Source organism: Oncorhynchus mykiss, chromosome 18, assembly GCF_057628025.1.
Source record: "Oncorhynchus mykiss isolate SJ-2025 chromosome 18, ASM5762802v1, whole genome shotgun sequence".
Classification (NCBI taxonomy): Eukaryota; Metazoa; Chordata; class Actinopteri; order Salmoniformes; family Salmonidae; genus Oncorhynchus; species Oncorhynchus mykiss.
The window spans coordinates 2,139,105-2,167,070 of NC_143039.1; the positions used below are offsets into that span (position 1 = coordinate 2,139,105).

General features: G+C 46.2%; 2 protein-coding genes across 3 annotated transcripts; both read left to right on the forward strand.

The window, feature by feature from the left end:
• Positions 1–961: 961 nt before the first annotated feature.
• On the forward strand, positions 962–8,526 carry LOC110495341 (large ribosomal subunit protein uL16m). The gene is made up of 5 exons (XM_036972347.2): positions 962–1,221; positions 2,450–2,521; positions 3,568–3,716; positions 3,979–4,272; positions 7,981–8,526. Exons 1-5 carry the CDS (start codon positions 1,155–1,157, stop codon positions 8,170–8,172), a joined length of 774 nt encoding a protein of 257 aa, XP_036828242.2. The 5' UTR covers positions 962–1,154; the 3' UTR covers positions 8,173–8,526.
• A 3,155-nt stretch (positions 8,527–11,681) lies between these two features.
• LOC110495337 (centromere protein Q) lies at positions 11,682–27,855 on the forward strand. 2 transcript variants are annotated; one of them, XM_090206939.1, is made up of 8 exons: positions 11,682–12,084; positions 12,417–12,538; positions 12,634–12,803; positions 15,996–16,064; positions 21,402–21,531; positions 21,612–21,731; positions 25,475–25,546; positions 27,314–27,855. In XM_090206939.1, the coding sequence occupies exons 2-8, from the start codon at positions 12,425–12,427 to the stop codon at positions 27,479–27,481; spliced, it is 843 nt and encodes a 280-aa protein (XP_090063065.1). In that variant the 5' UTR covers positions 11,682–12,084; positions 12,417–12,424; the 3' UTR covers positions 27,482–27,855. The 2 variants fall into 2 exon arrangements, with proteins under 2 accessions (XP_090063065.1, XP_036828239.2); XM_036972344.2 differs by lacking the exon at positions 11,682–12,084 and adding an exon at positions 12,111–12,209.
• Positions 27,856–27,966: the final 111 nt, after the last annotated feature.

Consider the following 27,966-nt stretch of genomic DNA (forward strand, 5'->3'; position numbering starts at 1 on the left):
TTCCCAATACCCACTGATTCCCAATACCCATTTAATACCCACTGATTCCCAATACCCATTTAATTCCCGCCGATTCCCAATACCCATTTAATACCCACGGATTCCCAAAAACCCATTTAATACCCACTGATTCCCAATACCCATTTAATACCCACTGATTCCCAATACCCATTTAATACCCACTGATTCCCAATACCCATTTAATACCCACCGATTCCCTATACCCATTTAACACCCACTGATTCCCAATACCCATTTAACACCCACTGATTCCCAATACCCATTTAATACCCACTGATTCCCAACACCCATTTAAGAAAAAGGCTCCCTAACCCAATATGTTTCTTATGTATCAATGGTCATCATATAAAGTTTAAACAGACATAAAGCAAACGAGAATAACCAGATCATTGTTATGCATCTCAGCTGAGCAAGTAACCTCGTTTAATTTCTGGACACCTGTTTTGGTGAAGTGTCAATAGGAACTATTGGATTCCATGTATGTGTTCCACACGGTGCAATATTACCAGGGCACCGGATGTTGTTGCGACCATCGTTCCCGCCAGCAAGAATAAGGCAGTGACATCAGGGATTTTCCTTTAAAATAAAAGTCCCGCAATGAATTTGGGTGAAAAATAATACAAATGGTCGTGTCGTTGTGTCGCAGTAATATGGTTCCAATTTCTACTCAGGACCACCTCTAGTTTACAAATCCATAGAGTGTACAACCCAAGGAGCGTCACTGCTCGTTCTGTGGCCCTTAAAGAGTGACCAATCAGCTTACACAAACAAAAAACATTGTTGATCATGTAGGCTTGACATATATATATTTTTTTAAAGACATAAGATCTTATAGAACTACTTTTAATTATTCTTTGTATGATAACTTAGTATAAAATATATTAATAATTATATTCATTTTCCATCATTTTCGCCCTAATTATGGGACTTTTATTCTGAAGGGTTGCAAAAATCCGGAACCCGGAAGCACTTAGTCATTCTTGCCCACTTCATAGCGGCGTGACCTTGTGCAATGCGTGATTTCATGAACGAACCTATTTATCGTAACCTTTAATAGTTGTTTATTTGAAATGATGGTGACGATAACACAAACTATCAATTTCTAACATAGTCAATAGTCATAACTTGCAGCTATGCTTTCTCTATTCAAATCCGCTCTTGTCGGATTGGCCAACACTGGTAGATCCACGGGGCTCCAAGGTAAGGTTCTGTCACAGTAGCTGGTTTGCGGACGAGGGGTAGACCTGTCACGCTGCAAACTGTTCAATGTTCTTTGTTTTATCAAAAAACATGACAAGACTGGCCCGTGTTTTGAGTGTGAGAGCGGGCTTGACAACTAGCTCATGTTGGAAATGGACGCGAGTAGTGTGGACGAAATGGAGAAAAGATTGGAGAAGCAACAGCCGAACAATATTGGTGTCAGTTGTGATCTGGAGCGGAAGGATGAGGGTCACGGATCTGAATGGGCTGTAGTCCGAAAGACAGGAAGAAGAGAGATCCTGATACAGGAAGCGATGGAGCGTCTAGTAAAGAAAGCATAAAGAGGGCCAAGGCAGGAAACAATAGTAGTGATGTGTTGTAGTGGAAAGTCGTGATGGTGTTTGATGAGACCACAGGGCTTCATTTACACACTATCCGACTAACCAATGTCATAGAGAAAGAGAGAGGTGTGAAGTCAAACTGGCCCGGTTCATTAGAAAAGGTAGATTGCAAATATTTTGTAGTTGTCCGGTTCATCAAGGGAAGATGATGCAATTGGAAAAGCTTAATGGGAAGAAGATGACAAGTCATGTTCCGGGTTCTTATGCTTGGTTGAGTAGAGTCATCGCTGGTGTCCCAATATGTTCACAGATGATATTAAAGACAATGTGAAGGGAGGCAGAGTGGTTGAGGCCAAAAGGTTTATCAGTAGGAAAGAAGTGAAAGCTGCTGCCGCAGTAATATGGTTCCAATTTCTACTCAGGACCACCTTTTAGTTTACAAATGCATAGAGTGTACAACCCAAGGAGCTTTACTGCTCGTTCTGTGGCCCGAGAGCTTGTCGGTCCTGATGAGAACCTGTCGGGTCGGTCCTGATGAGAGCCTGTCGGGTCGGTCCTGCCGAGAGCCTGTCGGGTCGGTCCTGCCGAGAGCCTGTCGGGTCGGTCCTGCCGAGAGCCTGTCAGTCCAGATGAAGGAGCTAGCTAGCTGTGAATGGTTGCCCTACAAACCAACCAGCTAGACGAAGAAGGAGCTAGCTAGCTGTGAATGGTTGCCCTACAAACCAACCAGCTTGATGATCTTAAATAAATGCTCATGCTGTATTCTTGCAATCTTTTGCAACACGCTTGACTGGCTGCCTGCAGCCACTATTATATTAGCTGGGCTTTCTAGCTAACGGCTTTAGCTAGCTAGCAGCAATATAAAACTATGATTGTTTGTTGTCTAGGTGTCCTGCAGAGTCATCGGAAGGTCCTGTCTGCTGGGATGAAGACATATGAGGTGCCTCCAGACTACAGCGGTAAGCATCTTTCTTTGCCATGTACCTTCAGCATTCAATCAGTTGACCTGGCTTCCTAGAATGGATGAAGCATTGTGTTGAACTGGCTTCCTAGAATGAATGAAGCATTGTGTTGACCTGGCTTCCTAGAATGGATGAAGCATTGTGTTGAACCTCTCTTATCTAGAATGGATGAATCATTGTGTTGAACCCCTCTTATCTAGAATGTATGAAGCATTGTGTTGAACTGGCTTCCTAGAATGGATGAATCATTGTGTTGACCTGGCTTCCTAGAATGGATGAAGCATTGTGTTGAACCTCTTATCTAGAATGGATGAAGCATTGTGTTGACCTGGCTTCCTAGAATGGATTAATCATTGTGTTGAACTGGCTTCCTAGAATGGATGAAGCATTGTGTTGACCTGGCTTCCTAGAATGGATTAATCATTGTGTTGAACTGGCTTCCTAGAATGGATGAAGCATTGTGTTGACCTGGCTTCCTAGAATGGATGAAGCATTGTGTTGAACTGGCTTCCTAGAATGGATGAAGTATTGTGTTAAACTGGCTTCCTAGAATGGATGAAGCATTGTGTTGATGAACCCCTCTTATCTATAATGGATGAATCATTGTGTTGAACCCCTCTTATCTAGAATGGATGAATCATTGTGTTGAACCCCTCTTATCTAGAATGGCGACAAGTTTGATGGTCATGGTGGTCAAGCATTCAGTTTGCATCATAACAACATTGCATCATATCCGTCAAGGTTTCTGACCGCACACACACATTGGCTACAGGTCAAGATCACCCAGACTCCATACACTGTTTACCGTGACCCCTCTCTGTGACCCCTTCTCTGTGACCCCTTCTCTGTGACCCCCTCTCTGTGACCCCCTTCTCTGTGACCCCCTCTCTGTGACCCCCTCTCTGTGACCCCCTCTCTGTGACCCCTTCTCTGTGACCCCTTCTCTGTGACCCCCTCTCTGTGACCCCCTCTCTGTGACCCCCTCTCTGTGACCCCTTCTCTGTGACCCCCTCTCTGTGACCCCCTCTCTGTGACCCCTGTAGAGGTTGTGCTACCTGAAAGACCCAAGCTGAAGTTTCTGAACAAGGTGCCCAACTTTAAGAAGGCGAGGAAGGAGATGAAGAAGCTAAGAGACATCCAGGGACCGGCCCAGACAGCCAACACCTTCACCAAGGGACAGTACGGCATCGTGGTGAGTGTGTGTTGAATACACAGAGAACTCCGTCTACATGCCTACGAGGGTTAGGTGTTAAAATAATCTCCCATCAGGGTCTGTGGATGTAGTTATATTGATTAAAACTTCCCCCTAAAGGTCAATGTTCCAGAACTGTTCTGTGATTGATAAAAGTTAATTTATTTCTTCACTGTTTCAAACTTCCTCCTGTCATCCGCCTCTCCTCAGGCACTGGGCGGGGCTACCTCCACTTCTTATCTAATCATCCTCCTCTCCTCAGGCGCTGGGCGGGGGCTACCTCCACTTTGGTCACATGGAGATGATGCGTCTGACCATCAACAGGAGGATGGACCCTCGCACCACCTTCGCCCGCTGGCGTATTAACGCCCCCTACAAGCCCATCACCAGGAAGGGCCTGGGCCAGAGGATGGGCGGGGGCAAAGGGAACATAGACCACTACGTCACACCGGTGAAGTACGGACGGATGATTGTGGAGGTTGGGGGACGGCTGGAACTGGGCGAGGTGGAGCCTATCCTCAAGGAAGTGGCCAAGAAACTGCCCTTCCCTGCCAAGGTCAGCTCCCCACTGGGGAAACTTAAAGATTAAATAAAAGGGCCACATCTAGGGGTGGTGCTGGCCAATCACAGTAGCAGCTGCTCCTCTAAATGCAGGGATATGTTGGGGGAAAAACTAGTTCCCTATTAGGCTTGGGATATTGAATTATACTGTGGTAGAATCAGAGGGCTCGTTACATTCTACTGTGGTAGCATCAGAGACCTCATTACATTCTACTGTGGTAGCAGTAAAAACCTCATTACATTCTACTGTGGTAGAATCAGAGAGCTCATTACATTCTACTGTGGTAGCATCAGAGAACTCATTACATTCTACTGTGGTAGCAGTAAAAACCTCATTACATTCTACTGCTGTAGCATCAGAGAGATCATTACATTCTACTGTGGTAGCATCAGAGACCTCATTACATTCTACTGTGGTAGAATCAGAGACCTCATTACATTCTACTGTGGTAGCATCAGAGACCTCATTACATTCTACTGTGGTAGCATCAGAGACCTCATTACATTCTACTGTGGTAGCATCAGAGACCTCATTACATTCTACTGTGGTAGAATCAGAGAGCTCATTACATTCTACTGTGGTAGCATCAGAGACCTCATTACATTCTACTGTGGTAGCATCAGAGACCTCATTACATTCTACTGTGGTAGCATCAGAGACCTCATTACATTCTACTGTGGTAGAATCAGAGAGCTCATTACATTCTACTGTGGTAGCATCAGAGACCTCATTACATTCTACTGTGGTAGCATCAGAGACCTCATTACATTCTACTGTGGTAGAATCAGAGAGCTCATTACATTCTACTGTGGTAGAATCAGAGAGCTCATTACATTCTACTGTGGTAGCATCAGAGACCTCATTACATTCTACTGTGGTAGAATCAGAGAGCTCATTACATTCTACTGTGGTAGCATCAGAGACCTCATTACATTCTACTGTGGTAGAATCAGAGAGCTCATTACATTCTACTGTGGTAGCATCAGAGACCTCATTACATTCTACTGTGGTAGCATCAGAGACCTCATTACATTCTACTGCGGTAGCATCAGAGACCTCATTACATTCTACTGCGGTAGCATCAGAGAGCTCATTACATTCTACCGTGGTAGAATCAGAGACCTCGTTACATTCTACTGTGGTAGCATCAGAGACCTCATTACATTCTACTGTGGTAGAATCAGAGACCTCATTACATTCTACTGTGGTAGCATCAGAGACCTCATTACATTCTACTGTGGTAGCATCAGAGACCTCATTACATTCTACTGTGGTAGCATCAGAGACCTCGTTACATTCTACTGTGGTAGCATCATAGACCTCATTACATTCTACTGCGGTAGCATCAGAGACCTCATTACATTCTACTGTGGTAGAATCAGAGACCTCGTTACATTCTACTGTGGTAGCATCAGAGACCTCGTTACATTCTACTGTGGTAGCATCAGAGACCTCGTTACATTCTACTGTGGTAGAATCAGAGACCTCATTACATTCTACTGTGGTAGCATCAGAGACCTCGTTACATTCTACTGTGGTAGAATCAGAGACCTCATTACATTCTACTGTGGTAGAATCAGAGACCTCGTTACATTCTACTGCGGTAGCATCAGAGACCTCATTACATTCTACTGTGGTAGCATCAGACCTCATTACATTCTACTGTGGTAGAATCAGAGACCTCGTTACATTCTACTGTGGTAGAATCAGAGACCTCGTTACATTCTACTGCGGTAGCATCAGAGACCTCATTACATTCTACTGTGGTACCATCAGACCTCATTACATTCTACTGTGGTAGAATCAGAGACCTCGTTACATTCTACTGTGGTAGCATCAGAGACCTCGTTACATTCTACTGTGGTAGAATCAGAGACCTCATTACATTCTACTGTGGTAGAATCAGAGACCTCGTTACATTCTACTGTGGTAGCATCAGAGACCTCGTTACATTCTACTGTGGTAGCATCAGAGACCTCGTTACATTCTACTGTGGTAGAATCAGAGACCTCATTACATTCTACTGTGGTAGAATCAGAGACCTCGTTACATTCTACTGTGGTAGCATCAGAGACCTCGTTACATTCTACTGCGGTAGCATCAGAGACCTCATTACATTCTACTGTGGTAGAATCAGAGACCTCGTTACATTCTACTGTGGTAGCATCAGAGACCTCATTACATTCTACTGTGGTAGAATCAGAGACCTCGTTACATTCTACTGTGGTAGCATCAGAGACCTCGTTACATTCTACTGTGGTAGCATCAGAGACCTCGTTACATTCTACTGTGGTAGAATCAGAGACCTCATTACATTCTACTGTGGTAGCATCAGAGACCTCGTTACATTCTACTGTGGTAGAATCAGAGACCTCATTACATTCTACTGTGGTAGCATCAGAGACCTCATTACATTCTACTGTGGTAGAATCAGAGAGCTCATTACATTCTACTGTGGTAGCATCAGAGACCTCGTTACATTCTACTGTGGTAGCATCAGAGACCTCATTACATTCTACTGTGGTACCATCAGAGACCTCATTACATTCTACTGCGGTAGCATCAGAGACCTCGTTACATTCTACTGTGGTAGAATCAGAGACCTCATTACATTCTACTGTGGTAGCATCAGAGACCTCATTACATTCTACTGTGGTAGAATCAGAGACCTCATTACATTCTACTGTGGTAGCATCAGAGACCTCATTACATTCTACTGTGGTAGAATCAGAGACCTCGTTACATTCTACTGTGGTAGCATCAGAGACCTCGTTACATTCTACTGTGGTAGCATCAGAGACCTCGTTACATTCTACTGTGGTAGAATCAGAGACCTCATTACATTCTACTGTGGTAGAATCAGAGACCTCGTTACATTCTACTGTGGTAGCATCAGAGACCTCGTTACATTCTACTGCGGTAGCATCAGAGACCTCATTACATTCTACTGTGGTAGAATCAGAGACCTCGTTACATTCTACTGTGGTAGCATCAGAGACCTCATTACATTCTACTGTGGTAGCATCAGAGACCTCATTACATTCTACTGTGGTAGAATCAGAGAGCTCATTACATTCTACTGTGGTAGCATCAGAGACCTCGTTACATTCTACTGTGGTAGCATCAGAGACCTCATTACATTCTACTGTGGTACCATCAGAGACCTCATTACATTCTACTGCGGTAGCATCAGAGACCTCGTTACATTCTACTGTGGTAGAATCAGAGACCTCATTACATTCTACTGTGGTAGCATCAGAGACCTCATTACATTCTACTGTGGTAGAATCAGAGACCTCATTACATTCTACTGTGGTAGCATCAGAGAGCTCATTACATTCTACTGTGGTAGAATCAGAGAGCTCATTACATTCTACTGTGGTAGCATCAGAGACCTCATTACATTCTACTGTGGTACCATCAGAGACCTCATTACATTCTACTGTGGTACCATCAGAGACCTCATTACATTCTACTGTGGTAGCATCAGAGAGCTCATTACATTCTACCATGCCACCTTATAGGGAGGACTATAAATCTGATTCTAAAGACATGTCTATCATTTCCTCTGATTCTAATCCTATACCTGACCTCTAACCTCTGACCCCCCTCCACCAGGTAGTAAGCAGAGAGAACCTGGCTGCGATGGAGCAGGAACACTATACCCGACCTAGTGTAACCTCTGACCCCTCTCTCCACCAGGTAGTGTCTAGAGAGAGCCTGGCAGCCATGCAGCAGGAGCAGCAGGACATGGAGCAGAACAACCAGAACCCCTGGACCTTCCAGAGGATCGCCAGGGGCAACATGCTGGGGGTCAGGAGGGTCCTCAGCCCCTTTGACCTCCACAACCACGGGAAGTACAGCGGAAAGTTCCACAACCCGGGCAGGGTGTGAGGGAGTCGCCGTGGTGCCCTCAAATACATTTTAACAGCTGACTGCGCTTTGGAACATGGCTTGCATCCAAAATGGCTGCCTATTCCCTATTCGGTGCACTACTTTTGACCAGAGTCCAGGTGCCATGTCAGACACAGCCCATGGAGCCAAAATGGCTGCCTATTTGCTGCACTACTTTTGACCAGAACCCGGGTTCCATGTCAGACACAGCCCATGGAGCCAAAATGGCTGGCAGTCACGTAGAGAATTCTCTCCTTCTGTGTGACTCCCTTATTGGAATGTAGCCTGTTACTTGTATGTACCAGATCAGTGATTGGTGTTCAATCAGGAAATAAAGATACTGTTTAATCTGGAGCCATCTGAAGAATGAAAGTTACAGATTGTGTGACAGATTGACATTTGATGACAAACGTTGTTTAAAGGATCATTATGTGCCGATCTCTCCAACCAAAACATTTGACCCCATGACCCCTGGTCATGTGATGTTGTTAGACACCAATATGTCACTCAAGCCCAGTTTATTTGTCATATGTACAGGAAATACACATGGTACACAGTACAATGAAATGCTGACTACGGGTTCACTCATTTAGTTGAGGTCTGATGGCGATAGATAACGCACAATGTCTCCACAGCTGCCTCTCTCTATATAATATCATGGAATGAAACCATAACGTCACCAAGGAAGCAGTGTGTGGGGTTTGTATTCATTACATTTCACCATTAACGCATATGAAATGGAAGTATATTGAATAGACAGGTATTAACTTACAAGTATATTATATAGCTAAACCCCATCTAACCAGTATATTATATAGCTAAACCCCATCTAACCAGTATATTATATAGCTAAACCCCATCTAACCAGTATATTATATAGCTAAACCCCATCTAACCAGTATATTATATAGCTAAACCCCATCTAACCAGTATATTATATAGCTAAACCCCATCTAACCAGTATATTATATAGCTAAACCCCATCTAACCAGTATATTATATAGCTAAACCCCATCTAACCAGTATATTATATAGCTAAACCCCATCTAACCAGTATATTATATAGCTAAACCCCATCTAACCAGTATATTATATAGCTAAACCCCATCTAACCAGTATATTATATAGCTAAACCCCATCTAACCAGTATATTATATAGCTAAACCCCATCTAACCAGTATATTATATAGCTAAACCCCATCTAACCAGTATATTATATAGCTAAACCCCATCTAACCAGTATATTATATAGCTAAACCCCATCTAACCAGTATATTATATTATATAGCTAAACCCCATCTAACCAGTATATTATATAGCTAAACCCCATCTAACCAGTATATTATATAGCTAAACCCCATCTAACCAGTATATTATATTATATAGCTAAACCCCATCTAACCAGTATATTATATTATATAGCTAAACCCCATCTAACCAGTATATTATATAGCTAAACCCCATCTAACCAGTATATTATATAGCTAAACCCCATCTAACCAGTATATTATATAGCTAAACCCCATCTAACCAGTATATTATATAGCTAAACCCCATCTAACCAGTATATTATATAGCTAAACCCCATCTAACCAGTATATTATATAGCTAAACCCCATCTAACCAGTATATTATATAGCTAAACCCCATCTAACCATTATATTATATAGCTAAACCCCATCTAACCAGTATATTATATAGCTAAACCCCATCTAACCAGTATATTATATAGCTAAACCCCATCTAACCAGTATATTATATAGCTAAACCCCATCTAACCAGTATATTATATAGCTAAACCCCATCTAACCAGTATATTATATAGCTAAACCCCATCTAACCAGTATATTATATAGCTAAACCCCATCTAACCAGTATATTATATAGCTAAACCCCATCTAACCAGTATATTATATAGCTAAACCCCATCTAACCAGTATATTATATAGCTAAACCCCATCTAACCAGTATATTATATAGCTAAACCCCATCTAACCAGTATATTATATAGCTAAACCCCATCTAACCAGTATATTATATAGCTAAACCCCATCTAACCAGTATATTATATAGCTAAACCCCATCTAACCAGTATATTATATAGCTAAACCCCATCTAACCAGTATATTATATAGCTAAACCCCATCTAACCAGTATATTATATAGCTAAACCCCATCTAACCAGTATATTATATAGCTAAACCCCATCTAACCAGTATATTATATAGCTAAACCCCATCTAACCAGTATATTATATAGCTAAACCCCATCTAACCAGTATATTATATAGCTAAACCCCATCTAACCAGTATATTATATAGCTAAACCCCATCTAACCAGTATATTATATAGCTAAACCCCATCTAACCAGTATATTATATAGCTAAACCCCATCTAACCAGTATATTATATAGCTAAACCCCATCTAACCAGTATATTATATAGCTAAACCCCATCTAACCAGTATATTATATAGCTAAACCCCATCTAACCAGTATATTATATAGCTAAACCCCATCTAACCAGTATATTATATAGCTAAACCCCATCTAACCAGTATATTATATAGCTAAACCCCATCTAACCAGTATATTATATAGCTAAACCCCATCTAACCAGTATATTATATAGCTAAACCCCATCTAACCAGTATATTATATAGCTAAACCCCATCTAACCAGTATATTATATAGCTAAACCCCATCTAACCAGTATATTATATAGCTAAACCCCATCTAACCAGTATATTATATAGCTAAACCCCATCTAACCAGTATATTATATAGCTAAACCCCATCTAACCAGTATATTATATAGCTAAACCCCATCTAACCAGTATATTATATAGCTAAACCCCATCTAACCAGTATATTATATAGCTAAACCCCATCTAACCAGTATATTATATAGCTAAACCCCATCTAACCAGTATATTATATAGCTAAACCCCATCTAACCAGTATATTATATAGCTAAACCCCATCTAACCAGTATATTATATAGCTAAACCCCATCTAACCAGTATATTATATAGCTAAACCCCATCTAACCAGTATATTATATTATATAGCTAAACCCCATCTAACCAGTATATTATATAGCTAAACCCCATCTAACCAGTATATTATATAGCTAAACCCCATCTAACCAGTATATTATATAGCTAAACCCCATCTAACCAGTATATTATATAGCTAAACCCCATCTAACCAGTATATTATATAGCTAAACCCCATCTAACCAGTATATTATATAGCTAAACCCCATCTAACCAGTATATTATATAGCTAAACCCCATCTAACCAGTATATTATATAGCTAAACCCCATCTAACCAGTATATTATATAGCTAAACCCCATCTAACCAGTATATTATATAGCTAAACCCCATCTAACCAGTATATTATATAGCTAAACCCCATCTAACCAGTATATTATATAGCTAAACCCCATCTAACCAGTATATTATATAGCTAAACCCCATCTAACAGACTCCAAAAGGGTCACCAGGAGGGATCAGCCAATGAAGTTGAAAGTCCCACCCAGTTTAATATTTAAAATGGTGAACGCCCTCAATGGCGCTGCCCACCGAGGAGTGGAATGGACCTGGAACGCACTTCCTCTTGAAGACGTGCATTGAATTAAGAAAGCCGTTTCAGGGGGTTTGGATTGGGAGTGATGGTGGCTGGGGAAACATGGAGAGGCCAGAGAGAGCCATACTTGTAAATTGTGCTAAGGAGAAGAACGCTGCCTAATACGTCCTTTTGGGCCACTAGAGGCCCCTATCATCCTCTATGAGGAGTGCCCTCATTGCCCTTTCCATCATGGCCGCCTGGAGTGGCCTGCTTGCCGCTTAAAACGCATGCGCAGTGAATACAAACAAATGTTTGAAAGAAATTTAGCGCGAAACTGGTAAGTCAAGTTATAAACGTTTGTTTGAAGTGTTTTAACTATTGTTATTCTCCAACATTGGATCTTAACTGCAACGAGAAATTGCACCTCTAAACTGTTCTACTAAAGCACCTTGTGTATAAAATGTAAAAAGGTCCTTAGCTAGCTTAACGTTAGCTGTTGTTGACAAAAAAAAACTACATCCGTGTTTCGTCTAGGCAGTGCTCATGTTTGCTAGCTTTCAGATTGTATATCATATCATTATCTATTTAGCGGCTATGTTTTCCCCCCACTTTTCCCATGTATGCCTTGATTTAGTTAGTTGTCTGTCTGACGTTGTCTCTTTTTCCTAGTTAAAATTATGAAGCCTGTCCGGGGATCTGAACGCGCCGCATCCAAGACACCTAAAGGCAAGAAGACAGGCGAGAAGCCAAATAAGCCCGGTATAAAGACACGTCAACGGAGAGTATCTCAGGTGAGAAAGTTCTGAAGAATTAAACCTCTGAGAGAATACGGTTCTCCTTTTTGTTTTCATCACATCATTCTGTCCGCGTGTACCCTCCTCTCCAGGAGGAGCCCCAGCCAGGAACCAGCAGCCAGATCCCTCAGCCAAAACCACAGAAGAAGAAGAAAGGTGGCACAGTTGCAGGTCCCCGGAAGCTGAAAGGTCAGGAGAAGTGGAAACCGCTGACCAAGTCCTCCATTACGGCTCTAGACAACATACTGGGACTGTCTATACTGTGAGTAACATCCTCCATCATGGTTCTTGACTGGGCCGGTCTATACTGTAACATCCTCCATCATGGTTCTTGACTGGGCCGGTCTATACTGTAACATCCTCCATCATGGTTCTTGACTGGGCCGGTCTATACTGTAACATCCTCCATCATGGTTCTTGACTGGGCCGGTCTATACTGTAACATCCTCCATCATGGTTCTTGACTGGGCCGGTCTATACTGTAACATCCTCCATGGTTCTTGACTGGGCCGGTCTATACTGTAACATCCTCCATCATGGTTCTTGACTGGGCCGGTCTATACTGTAACATCCTCCATCATGGTTCTTGACTGGGCCGGTCTATACTGTAACATCCTCCATCATGGTTCTTGACTGGGCCTGTCTATACTGTGAGTAACATCCTCCATGGTTCTTGACTGGGCCGGTCTATACTGTGAGTAACATCCTCCATCATGGTTCTTGACTGGGCCGGTCTATACTGTAACATCCTCCGTCATGGTTCTTGACTGGGCCGGTCTATACTGTAACATCCTCCATCATGGTTCTTGACTGGGCCGGTCTATACTGTAACATCCTCCATCATGGTTCTTGACTGGGCCGGTCTATACTGTGAGTAACATCCTCCATCATGGTTCTTGACTGGGCCGGTCTATACTGTAACATCCTCCATCATGGTTCTTGACTGGGCCGGTCTATACTGTAACATCCTCCATCATGGTTCTTGACTGGGCCGGTCTATACTGTAACATCCTCCATCATGGTTCTTGACTGGGCCGGTCTATACTGTAACATCCTCCATCATGGTTCTTGACTGGGCCGGTCTATACTGTAACATCCTCCATCATGGTTCTTGTCTGGGCCGGTCTATACTGTAACATCCTCCATCATGGTTCTTGACTGGGCCGGTCTATACTGTAACATCCTCCATCATGGTTCTTGACTGGGCCGGTCTATACTGTAACATCCTCCATCATGGTTCTTGACTGGGCCGGTCTATACTGTAACATCCTCCATCATGGTTCTTGACTGGGCCGGTCTATACTGTAACATCCTCCATGGTTCTTGACTGGGCCGGTCTATACTGTAACATCCTCCATGGTTCTTGACTGGGCCGGTCTATACTGTAACATCCTCCATGGTTCTTGACTGGGCCGGTCTATACTGTAACATCCTCCATGGTTCTTGACTGGGCCGGTCTATACTGTAACATCCTCCATCATGGTTCTTGACTGGGCCGGTCTATACTGTAACATCCTCCATGGTTCTTGACTGGGCCGGTCTATACTGTAACATCCTCCATCATGGTTCTTGACTGGGCCGGTCTATACTGTAACATCCTCCATCATGGTTCTTGACTGGGCCTGTCTATACTGTAACATCCTCCATGGTTCTTGACTGGGCCTGTCTATACTGTAACATCCTCCATCATGGTTCTTGACTGGGCCGGTCTATACTGTAACATCCTCCATCATGGTTCTTGACTGGGCCGGTCTATACTGTAACATCCTCCATCATGGTTCTTGACTGGGCCGGTCTATACTGTAACATCCTCCATCATGGTTCTTGTCTGGGCCGGTCTATACTGTAACATCCTCCATCATGGTTCTTGACTGGGCCGGTCTATACTGTAACATCCTCCATCATGGTTCTTGACTGGGCCGGTCTATACTGTAACATCCTCCATCATGGTTCTTGACTGGGCCGGTCTATACTGTAACATCCTCCATCATGGTTCTTGACTGGGCCGGTCTATACTGTAACATCCTCCATGGTTCTTGACTGGGCCGGTCTATACTGTAACATCCTCCATGGTTCTTGACTGGGCCGGTCTATACTGTAACATCCTCCATGGTTCTTGACTGGGCCGGTCTATACTGTAACATCCTCCATGGTTCTTGACTGGGCCGGTCTATACTGTAACATCCTCCATGGTTCTTGACTGGGCCGGTCTATACTGTAACATCCTCCATCATGGTTCTTGACTGGGCCGGTCTATACTGTAACATCCTCCATGGTTCTTGACTGGGCCGGTCTATACTGTAACATCCTCCATCATGGTTCTTGACTGGGCCGGTCTATACTGTAACATCCTCCATCATGGTTCTTGACTGGGCCTGTCTATACTGTAACATCCTCCATGGTTCTTGACTGGGCCTGTCTATACTGTAACATCCTCCATCATGGTTCTTGACTGGGCCGGTCTATACTGTAACATCCTCCATCATGGTTCTTGACTGGGCCGGTCTATACTGTAACATCCTCCATCATGGTTCTTGACTGGGCGGTCTATACTGTGAGTAACATCCTCCATCATGGTTCTTGACTGGGCCGGTCTATACTGTGAGTAACATCCTCCATGGTTCTTGACTGGGCCGGTCTATACTGTAACATCCTCCATCATGGTTCTTGACTGGGCCGGTCTATACTGTAACATCCTCCATCATGGTTCTTGACTGGGCCTGTCTATACTGTGAGTAACATCCTCCATGGTTCTTGACTGGGCCGGTCTATACTGTAACATCCTCCATCATGGTTCTTGACTGGGCCTGTCTATACTGTGAGTAACATCCTCCATGGTTCTTGACTGGGCCGGTCTATACTGTAACATCCTCCATCATGGTTCTTGACTGGGCCTGTCTATACGGTGAGTAACCCAGGAAGTCGACTGTGAATCTCGGCCACTGTTCATCTGTCTAGGAGAACAGAGGCGCTGTAATGGCCACTGGCCCATCGTTGAACTGACGCTTGAATAGCCCTGGTTTAAGGTTTCACTGGCTTGTTGTTACTAACTTATTCATTTGTAACCCTCTCTCTGTTTCTCCCTCCGTCCTTCCTTTCTCCCTCCGTCCTTCCTCTCTCCCTTTCTCCCTCCGTCCTTCCTTTCTCCCTCCGTCCTTCCTCTCTCCCTTTCTCCCTCCGTCCTTCCTCTCTCCCTTTCTCCCTCCGTCCTTCCTCTCTCTGTTTCTCCCTCCGTCCTTCCTCTCTCTGTTTCTCCCTCCGTCGTTCCTCTCTCTGTTTCTCCCTCCGTCGTTCCTCTCTCTGTTTCTCCCTCCGTCGTTCCTCTCTCTGTTTCTCCCTCCGTCCTTCCTCTCTCTGTTTCTCCCTCCGTCCTTCCTCTCTCTGTTTCTCCCTCCGTCCTTCCTCTCTCTGTTTCTCCCTCCGTCCTTCCTCTCTCCTTTCCTCGCTCCCTCAGGTCTGTTCTGGCCGGAAGACGGACTAACAAAGAGGAGTCGCAGGAACATCTTAACATTGTGAAAAACAGGTGAGAGAACAGAACTCTGTGTAGGACTGGGGACAGTGGACCTACTATGATCAGTGTCGCACTTATGTTACCCAAAATAATGGATTATTTTCATATAGTACCAGTCAATTTTGGACACACCATCTTCCAGAGTTTTTCTTTATTTTTACTATTTTCTACATTGTAGAATAATAGTGAAGACATCAAAACTATGAAATAACACATATGGAATCATTTAGTAACCAGAAAAGTATTAAACAAATAGATTTTATATTTGAGATTCTTCAAAGTAGCCACCCTTTGCCTTGATGACAGCTTTGGACACTCTTGGCATTCTCTCAACCAGCTTCATGAGGAATACTTTTCCACTAGTCTTGAAGGAGTTCCCACATATGCTGAGCACTTGGCTGCTTTTCCTTCACTCTGCGGTCCAACTCATCCCAAACCATCTCAGTTGGGTTGAGGTCGGGTGATTGTGGAGGCCAGGTCATTTGATGCAGCACTCCATCACTCTCCTTGGTCAAATAGCCCTTACTCAGCCTGGAAGTGTGTTTTAGGTCATTGTCCTGTTGAAAAACGAATGATAGTCACACATGGCATATCGCTGCAGAATGCTGTGGTAGCCATGCTTGTTAAGTGTGCCTTGAATTCTAAATAAATCACTGTGTCACCAGCAAATTACCCCCACACCATAACACCTCCTCCTCCATGCTTCACGGTGGGAACCACACATACGGAGATCATCTGTTCACCTCCTCTGCGTCTCACAAAGACACGGCAGTTGGAACCAAAAATCTCTAATTTGGACTCATCAGACCAAGACCATCGGTCTTATGTCCATTGCTCGTGTTTCTTGGCCCAAGCAAGTCTATTCTTATCGGTGTCCTTTAGTAGTGGTTTCTGTGCAGCAACAGTCTTCTCTGAACAAATCAGTTTATTTGTCACATGCGCTGAATACAACAGGTGTAGTAGACCTCACAGTGAAATGCTGAATACAACAGGTGTAGTAGACCTTACAGTGAAATGCTGAATACAACAGGTGTAGTAGACCTCACAGTGAAATGCTGAATACAACAGGTGTAGTAGACCTCACAGTGAAATGCTGAATACAACAGGTGTAGTAGACCTCACAGTGAAATGCTGAATACAACAGGTGTAGTAGACCTCACAGTGAAATGCTGAATACAACAGGTGTAGGTAGACCTCACAGTGAAATGCTGAATACAACAGGTGTAGGTAGACCTCACAGTGAAATGCTGAATACAACAGGTGTAGTAGACCTCACAGTGAAATGCTGAATACAACAGGTGTAGTAGACCTCACAGTGAAATGCTGAATACAACAGGTGTAGTAGACCTTACAGTGAAATGCTGAATACAACAGGTGTAGTAGACCTCACAGTGAAATGCTGAATACAACAGGTGTAGTAGACCTTACAGTGAAAAGCTGAATACAACAGGTGTAGTAGACCTCACAGTGAAATGCTGAATACAACAGGTGTAGTAGACCTCACAGTGAAATGCTGAGTACAACAGGTGTAGTAGACCTCACAGTGAAATGCTGAATACAACAGGTGTAGTAGACCTCACAGTGAAATGCTGAATACAACAGGTGTAGTAGACCTCACAGTGAAATGCTGAATACAACAGGTGTAGTAGACCTCACAGTGAAATGCTGAATACAACAGGTGTAGTAGACCTCACAGTGAAATGCTGAATACAACAGGTGTAGTAGACCTCACAGTGAAATGCTGAATACAACAGGTGTAGTAGACCTCACAGTGAAAAGCTGAATACAACAGGTGTAGTAGACCTCACAGTGAAATGCTGAATACAACAGGTGTAGTAGACCTCACAGTGAAATGCTGAATACAACAGGTGTAGTAGACCTCACAGTGAAATGCTGAATACAACAGGTGTAGTAGACCTCACAGTGAAATGCTGAATACAACAGGTGTAGTAGACCTCACAGTGAAATGCTGAATACAACAGGTGTAGTAGACCTTAGTGAAAAGCTTACTTTACAAGCCATTAACCAACAACAGTTCAAGAAGTAGTTAAAAAAATACAACAATAACGAGGCTATATACAGGGGGTACGCTGGGGTACAGGCTGGTCGGGGTACTGGTACAGGCTGGTCGGGGCGCTGGGGTGCAGGCTGGTCGGGGCGCTGGTCGGGGGGCTGGGGTACAGGCTGGTCGGGGTACTGGTACAGGCTGGTCAGGGGGCTGGGGTACAGGCTGGTCGGGGTACTGGTACAGGCTGGTCGGGGGGCTGGGGTACAGGCTGGTCGGGGGGCTGGGGTACAGGCTGGTCGGGGTACTGGTACAGGCTGGTCGGGGGGCTGGGGTACAGGCTGGTCGGGGTACTGGTACAGGCTGGTCGGGGTACTGGTACAGGCTGGTCGGGGGGGCTGGGGTGCAGGCTGGTCGGGGGGCTGGGGTGCAGGCTGGTCGGGGCGCTGGGGTACAGGCTGGTCGGGGCGCTGGGGTGCTGGGGTGCAGGCTGGTCGGGGTACTGGTACAGGCTGGTCGGGGCGCTGGGGTACAGGCTGGTCCGGGTACTGGTACAGGCTGGTCGGGGGGCTGGGGTACAGGCTGGTCGGGGGGCTGGGGTACAGGCTGGTCGGGGGGCTGGGGTGCAGGCTGGTCGGGGGGCTGGGGTGCAGGCTGGTCGGGGGGCTGGGGTGCAGGCTGGTCGGGGCGCTGGGGTGCAGGCTGGTCGGGGGGCTGGGGTGCAGGCTGGTCGGGGCGCTGGGGTGCAGGCTGGTCGGGGCGCTGGGGTGCAGGCTGGTCGGGGCGCTGGGGTGCAGGCTGGTCGGGGCGCTGGGGTGCAGGCTGGTCGGGGGGCTGGGGTGCAGGCTGGTCGGGGGGCTGGGGTGCAGGCTGGTCGGGGGGCTGGGGTGCAGGCTGGTCGGGGGGCTGGGGTACAGGCTGGTCGGGGGGCTGGGGTACAGGCTGGTCGGGGGGCTGGGGTACAGGCTGGTCGGGGCGCTGGGGTACAGGCTGGTCGGGGGGCTGGGGTACAGGCTGGTCGGGGGGCTGGGGTACAGGCTGGTCGGGGCGCTGGGGTACAGGCTGGTCGGGGCGCTGGGGTACAGGCTGGTCGGGGCGCTGGGGTACAGGCTGGTCGGGGCGCTGGGGTACAGGCTGGTCGGTGTGCGGGGGTACAGGCTAGAGGTCTGCTGGGGGTACAGGCTAGAGGTGCATATATAATGAACAGTGAGTAGCAGCAGAGTAAAAACAAAGGGGGGGGGGGGGTCAATGTAAACAGTCTGGGTGGACATTTGGATTAGATGTTCAGGAGTCTTATGACTTGGGGGTAGAAGCTGTTAAGGAGCCTTTTTGGTCCTAGACTTGGTGCTCCGGTACCGCTTGCCCTCTGGTAGCACAGAGAACAGTCGGACGTGGATGGCTTGAGTCTGACAATTGTTTGGGGTCTTCCTCTGACACCACCTGGTATGGAGGTCCTGGATGTCAGGAATCTTGGCCCTGGTGATGTACTGGGCCGTAAGCACTACCCTCTGTAGTGTCTTGTGGTTGGAGGCCGAGCAGCTGCCATACCAGGCGGTGAGGCAACCGGTCAGGATGCTCTCGATGGTGCAACTGTAGAACTTTTTGAGTATCTGGGGAACCATGCAAAATATTTTCAGTCTCCTGTAGGGGAAAAGGTGTCGTCGTGCCCTCTTCACAACTGTCTTGGTGTGTTTGTACCATGATAGGTTGTTGGTGACGTGGACTTGACCCGTTCCACTTCAGCCCCGTCGATGTTAACTGGGGCCTGTTCAGCCCTGTCGATGTTAACGGGGGCCTGTTCAGCCCTGTCGATGTTAACGGGGGCCTGTTCAGCCCCGTCGATGTTAACGGGGGCCTGTTCAGCCCCGTCGATGTTAACGGGGGCCTGTTCAGCCCCGTCGATGTTAACGGGGGCCTGTTCAGCCCCGTCGATGTTAACGGGGGCCTGTTCAGCCCCGTCGATGTTAACGGGGGCCTGTTCAGCCCCGTCGATGTTAACGGGGGCCTGTTCAGCCCCGTCGATGTTAACGGGGGCCTGTTCAGCCCCGTCGATGTTAACGGGGGCCTGTTCAGCCCCGTCGATGTTAACGGGGGCCTGTTCAGCCCCGTCGATGTTAACGGGGGCCTGTTCAGCCCCGTCGATGTTAACGGGGGCCTGTTCAGCCCCGTCGATGTTAACGGGGGCCTGTTCAGCCCCGTCGATGTTAACGGGGGCCTGTTCAGCCCTCTTTTCCCGTAGTCCACGATCAGCTCCTTTGTCTTGCTCACATTGAGGTTGTTGTTCTGGCACCACACGGCCAGGTCTATGACCTCCTCCCTGTTGAAGGGCCTGCGTGGCAGATGGGGTGGCAGGTAGCCTAGTGGTTAGAGGGTTGGGCCAGTAACCGAGAGGTTGCTGGATCGGTTCCACGAGCTAACAAGGTAAAAATCTGTCGTTCTGCCCCTGAACAAGGCAGTTAACCCACTGTTCCTAGACCAGTTAACCCACTGTTCCTGGACTAGTTAACCCACTGTTCCTGGACCAGTTAACCCACTGTTCCTGGACCAGTTAACCCCACTGTTCCTAGACCAGTTAACCCCACTGTTCCTAGACCAGTTAACCCACTGTTCCTAGACCAGTTAACCCACTGTTCCTAGACCAGTTAACCCCACTGTTCCTAGACCAGTTAACCCACTGTTCCTAGACCAGTTAACCACCTGTTCCTAGACCAGTTAACCCCACTGTTCCTAGACCAGTTAACCCACTGTTCCTGGACCAGTTAACCCACTGTTCCTGGACCAGTTAACCCACTGTTCCTGGACCAGTTAACCCACTGTTCCTGGACCAGTTAACCCACTGTTCCTGGACCAGTTAACCCACTGTTCCTGGACCAGTTAACCCACTGTTCCTAGACCAGTTAACCCACTGTTCCTAGACCAGTTAACCCACTGTTCCTAGACCAGTTAACCCCACTGTTCCTAGACCAGTTAACCCCACTGTTCCTAGGGCCGTCATTGTAAAGAAGAATTTGTTCTTAACTGACTTGACTAGTTTTAAAAAATACAGTGGCGAGAACAAGTATTTGATACACTGCTAATTTTGTAGGTTTTCCTACTAAATGCAAATTAACTAAATAAAAATCATACACTGTGATTTTCTGGATTTTAGTTTTAGATTCTGTCTCTCACAGTTGAAGTGTACCTATGATAAAAATGACAGACCTCTACATGCTTTGTAAGTAGGAAACACTGCCGATTTTGCAGGTTATCAACTACTTGTTCTCCCCACTGTATATGTTGAGCGAGTTGAGCCTACTGCAAGATGTCTTTCTTGGCTAACCACGTTGACTGTATTCTGGTTCCAGGTTCCTGTCTAAACTGGCTCAACTGTCAGTCCCAATTCAGAAACAGGAAATGATGATTCATTCTTCCCGTCAACACCAGGAAGAGACTAGGAAGTCAGCCGTTGGCAAGAAGATCCTCAACAAGCTGGTGGTGAGACACTGGAAGGGGTGTGTGTGTTTCAATATTTGTGTGTGTGGTTATCTCGTCTGATGTTGCTACTGTGTGTCCAGGCGGAGCTGGGTGCTGTGGTGGGCTCTCTAAAACAGCTAGAGAAGGAGAGAGACTCCCTGGAGAACCAGTGTTTTAACCTCCGACAACTACTGGAGCAGCAGGAGGAGAGTAACCAGCAGGTAAGCTAGACCTGGGTACAAATACTACTTCAAATATCTCATAGACCGTAGGGCTTTCCCACAGCTGGGCCTTTCCCACAGCTGGGCCGTTCTGTATGGCTTTCCCACAGCTGGGCCTTTCCCACAGCTGGGCCGTTCTGTATGGCTTTCCCACAGCTGGGCCTTTCCCACAGCTGGGCCGTTCTGTATGGCTTTCCCACAGCTGGGCCTTTCCCACAGCTGGGCCGTTCTGTATGGCTTTCCCACAGCTGGGCCTTTCCCACAGCTGGGCCGTTCTGTATGGCTTTCCCACAGCTGGGCCTTTCCCACAGCTGGGCCGTTCTGTATGGCTTTCCCCACAGCTGGGCCGTTCTGTAGGCCTCCCTCCGCGCTTCTCAGAAGGCATCACTCACTCCAGGCTTCTCAGAAGGCATCACTCACTCCAGGCTTCTCAGAAGGCATCACTCACTCCAGGCTTCTCAGAAGGCATCACTCACTCCAGGCTTCTCAGAAGGCATCACTCACTCCAGGCTTCTCAGAAGGCATCACTCACTCCAGGCTTCTCAGAAGGCATCACTCACTCCAGGCTTCTCAGAAGGCATCACTCACTCCAGGCTTCTCAGAAGGCATCACTCACTCCAGGCTTCTCAGAAGGCATCACTCACTCCAGGCTTCTCAGAAGGCATCACTCACTCCAGGCTTCTCAGAAGGCATCACTCACTCCAGGCTTCTCAGAAGGCATCACTCACTCCAGGCTTCTCAGAAGGCATCACTCACTCCAGGCTTCTCAGAAGGCATCACTCACTCCAGGCTTCTCAGAAGGCATCACTCACTCCAGGCTTCTCAGAAGGCATCACTCACTCCAGGCTTCTCAGAAGGCATCACTCACTCCAGGCTTCTCAGAAGGCATCACTCACTCCAGGCTTCTCAGAAGGCATCACTCACTCCAGGCTTCTCAGAAGGCATCACTCACTCCAGGCTTCTCAGAAGGCATCACTCACTCCAGGCTTCTCAGAAGGCATCACTCCCTCCGCCGCGCTTCTCAGAAGGCATCACTCCCTCCGCCGCGCTTCTCAGAAGGCATCACTCCCTCCGCCGCGCTTCTCAGAAGGCATCACTCCCTCCGCCGCGCTTCTCAGAAGGCCTACAATGGGTTTTGTAATAGAAGGACTAGAAAATAGGAACTAAGCCCATATTTGGGTATCTGGTCTGAGCATAGGCCTCTGGTCATTGTGACATTCATTGTTGGTTCTTTCATTGATACTGCAATATTTTCCCCAGGGCCCAAAAGCTCTGGTCAAAGGCTAATACACTATATAGGGAACAGTCCCTGGTCTAATACATTATATAGGCCCTGGTCTAATACACTAAATAGGGAACAGGCCCTGGTCTAATACATTATATAGGCCCTGGTCTAATACACTATATAGGGAGCAGGCCCTGGGCTAATACATTATATAGGCCCTGGTCTAATACACTATATAGGGAACAGGCCCTGGTCTAATACATTATATAGGCCCTGGTCTAATACACTATATAGGGAACAGGCCCTGGGCTAATACACTATATAGGGAACAGGCCCTGGTCTAATACACTATATAGGGAACAGGCCCTGGTCTAATACACTATATGGGGAACAGGCCCGGGTCTAATACATTATATAGGCCCTGGTCTAATACACTATATAGGGAACAGGCCCTGGTCTAATACACTATATATGGAACAGGCCCTGGTCTAATACATTATATAGGCCCTGGTCTAATACACTATATAGGGAACAGGCCCTGGTCTAATACACTATATAGGGAACAGGCCCTGGTCTAATACACTATAGGGAACAGGCTCTGGTCTAATACACTATAGGGAACAGGCTCTGGTCTAATACACTATAGGGAACAGGCTCTGGTCTAATACACTATATAGGGAACAGGCCCTGGTCTAATACACTATATAGGGAACAGGCCCTGGTCTAATACACTATATAGGGAACAGGCCCTGGTCTAATACACTATATAGGCCCTGGTCTAATACACTATATAGGCCCTGGTCTAATACACTATAGAGGCCCTGGTCTAATACACTATATAAGATACAGGCCCTGGTCTAATACACTATATGGGGGACAGGCCCGGGTCTAATACACTATATGGGGAATAGGCCCTGGTCTAATACACTATATAGGGAACAGGCCCTGGTCTAATACACTATGTAGGGAACAGGCCCTGGTCTAATACACTATATGGGGGACAGGCCCGGGTCTAATACACTATATGGGGAATAGGCCCTGGTCTAATACACTATATAGGGAACAGGCCCTGGTCTAATACACTATATAGGGAACAGGCCCTGGTCTAATACACTATATGGGGAATAGGCCCTGGTCTAATACACTATATAGGGAACAGGCCCTGGTCTAATACACTATGTAGGGAACAGGCCCTGGTCTAATACACTATATAGGGAACAGGCCCTGGTCTAATACACTATATAGGGAACAGGCCCTGGGCTAATACACTATATAGGGAACAGGCCCTGGGCTAATACACTATATAGGGAACAGGCCCTGGTCTAATACATTATATAGGCCCTGGTCTAATACACTATATAGGGAACAGGCCCTGGTCTAATACACTATATAGGGAACAGGGCCTGGTCTAATACACTATATAGGGAATAGGCCCTGGTCTAATACACTATATAGGGAACAGGCCCTGGTCTAATACACTATGTAGGGAACAGGCCCTGGTCTAATACACTATATAGGGAACAGGCCCTGGTGTAATACACTATATAGGGAACAGGCCCTGGGCTAATACACTATATAGGGAACAGGCCCTGGGCTAATACACTATATAGGGAACAGGCCCTGGTCTAATACACTATGTAGGGAACAGGCCCTGGTCTAATACACTATATAGGGAACAGGCCCTGGTCTAATACACTATATAGGGAACAGGCCCTGGGCTAATACACTATATAGGGGACAGGCCCTGGTCTAATACACTATGTAGGGAACAGGCCCTGGTCTAATACACTATATAGGGAACAGGGCCCTGGTCTAATACATTATATAGGCCCTGGTCTAATACACTATATAGGGAACAGGGCCCTGGTCTAATACATTATATAGGCCCTGGTCTAATACACTATATAGGGAACAGGCCCTGGTCTAATACATTATATAGGCCCTGGTCTAATACACTATATAGGGAACAGGCCCTGGTCTAATACATTATATAGGCCCTGGTCTAATACACTATATAGGGAACAGGCCCTGGTCTAATACATTATATAGGCCCTGGTCTAATACACTATATAGGGAACAGGCCCTGGTCTAATACATTATATAGGCCCTGGTCTAATACACTATATAGGGAACAGGCCCTGGTCTAATACATTATATAGGCCCTGGTCTAATACACTATATAGGGAACAGGCCCTGGTCTAATACATTATATAGGCCCTGGTCTAATACACTATATAGGGAACAGGCCCTGGTCTAATACATTATATAGGCCCTGGTCTAATACACTATATAGGGAACAGGGCCTGGTCTAATACACTATATAGGGAACAGGCCCTGGTCTAATACACTATATAGGGAACAGGGCCCTGGTCAAAGGTCATTTCAGCCTTCTGTTTGTGCTTCTGTTTGTCTCCTTCTCCCTCTCCTTCTCCCTCTCCTCTCCCTCTCCTCTCCCTCTCCTCCCCCTCCCCTCTCCTCCTCCTTTCTCTCCTCCCCCCTCTTCTCCATGTTGTTTCAGATCCTCCAGTTGTCAGAACAAGGAGTCCTGCGTCTCCCCCCTGTACCTCAGCGCAAAGACAGACCCTTACAGGTCAGCAAGCAAGCTATAACACACACACACACACAGGTTTCCATGCATTTTGGTAACCATGAACAGTCCCAGTGAGAGCCTCAGGTTTTCATAGCTGTGGTTTTATTGCAGCTGTGATCTGAGTTCTGTCGAAGAGGAAGTGGCCAGACACATCTACGACATTCTGCTTACTCTTTCAGGGAAGATTATTTTCCATTTAAGAGCTCTCAGAATAACCTGGAGGTCTATGACAGAAACACGACCGTTCACAAGTTTGGGGTCACTTAGAAATGGCCTTGTTTTTGAAAGAAAAGCACTTTTCCCCTCCATTAAAATAACATCAAATTGATCAGAAATACAGTGTAGACATTGTTAATGTTGTAAATGACTATTGTAGCTGGAAATGGTTGATTTTTAATGGAATATCTACAGAGGCGTACAGAGGCCCATTATCAGCAACCATCACTCCTGTGTTCCAGTGACACGTTGTGTTAGCTGATCCAAGTTGATCTTTAGAAAACCCTTGTGCAATTATGTTAGCACAGCTGAAAACTGTTGTGCTGATTTTAAAGAAGCAATAACACTGGCCGCCTTTAGACGAGTTGAGTATCTGGATCATCAGCATTTGTGGGATTCGATTACAGACTCAAAATGGCCAGAAACAAAGAACTTTCTTCTGAAACTCATCAGTCTATTCTTGTTCAGAGAAATGAAGGCTATTCCATGACAGAAATTGCAGATCTCCTACAATGCTGTGTACTACTCCCTTCACAGAACAGCGCAAACTGGCTCTAACCAGAATAGAAAGAGGAGTGGGAGGCCCCGGTGCACAACTGAGCAAGAGGACAAGTACATTAGAGTGTCTAGTTTGAGAAACAGACGCCTCACAAGTCCTCAACTGGCAGCTTCATTAAATAGTACCCGCAAAACACCAGTCTCAACGTCAACAGTGAAGAGGTGACTCCGGGATGCTGGCCTTCTAGGCAGAGTTGCAAAGAAAAAGCCGTATCTTAGACTGGCCAATAAAAATAAAATATTAAGATTGGCAAAAGAACACAGACACTGGACAGAGGAACTCTGCCTAGAAGGCCAGCATCCGGAGTCTCCTTTTCACTGGTGTTTTGCGGGTACTATTTAATGAAGATGCCAGTTTTAATTTACTTTTGTTTAAATAATAATAATAAAATAAGGACTTGTCTAAGTGACGCCAAACTTTTGAACGGTAGTGTACATGTCATTAAAAAGTGACATCTTGGCCTCCTGAGTAGCGCAGCATCGCAGTGCTAGAGGCGTCACTACAGCACCGGGTTCGATCCCGGGGCTGTGCCGCAGCCGGCCGTGACCGGGAGACATACGAGACAGCTCACAATTGGCCCAGCGTCGTTCCGGGTTAGGGGAGGGTTTGACCGGCCCGGTATGTCCTTGTCCCATCGCGCTCTAGCGACTCCTTGTGGCGGGCCGGGCGCAGTGAAACGCTGACTCGTCTCACCAGTTGTTTCCTCCGGCTGGCTTCCGGGTTAAGCGAGCAGTGTGTCAAGAAGCAGTGCGGCTTGGCAGGGTCGTGTTTCAGAGGACGCATGGCTCTCGACCTTCGCCTCTCCCGAGTCCGTACGTTGCAGTGATGGGACAAGACTAACTACCAATTGGAGACCATGAAATTGGGGAGGAAGAAGGGGTCAAAAAAAAGTAACAAAAAAACCCTGTAAAATCTTGAAGGAGAAACAGTTTGGCAACTTCTGAGCAACGTAAGATGAAATAGGAAGCACTAACTGTCCTCTCCCCTTCTAGGAGCAGATGGTGTGTCTGGTTCATAGCAGCCACTCCGTCACCACGGCCCGTTGCCTAGCCAAGACCCTCCAGACATCAGGGCCGGTCCAGGATGCCCAGACCCTACTGGAACGAGCCTACAGACACGCTGACCGCCTGATCACTCCACCTACAGCTGTCAGCCAATAGCAGGACTCCATCCAGCCTGGTTGGACAATAGCAGGACTCCATCCAGGCTGGTTGGACAATAGCAGGACTCCATCCAGGCTGGTTGGACAATAGCAGGACTCCATCCAGGCTGGTTGGACAATAGCAGGACTCCATCCAGGCTGGTTGGACAATAGCAGGACTGTATTAGCGATATATATATATATGACTATGTATAAGCCATGTGTTATATGGCTTTGGCATGGGCTTTGCACGGACCACCTGACTTTAACTGCTACATAGTTAACATTGTATTCTGTAATGGGAGGAGCCCCATTTGTTAATATCTGTATGTATATATTTTTTTCCTAAGTGTTTCTTTTAGCTGTAGATGATAATTAAAAACCTGTAAAAGAGTTTTGGACTGTTTTGATGAGTTCCTATGATGAATATAGTTCTGATAATGCCTCTAGTCCATACTGGCTGGGTGATAGGTTTACTTCAGCCCTAAGATAATGCCTCTAGTC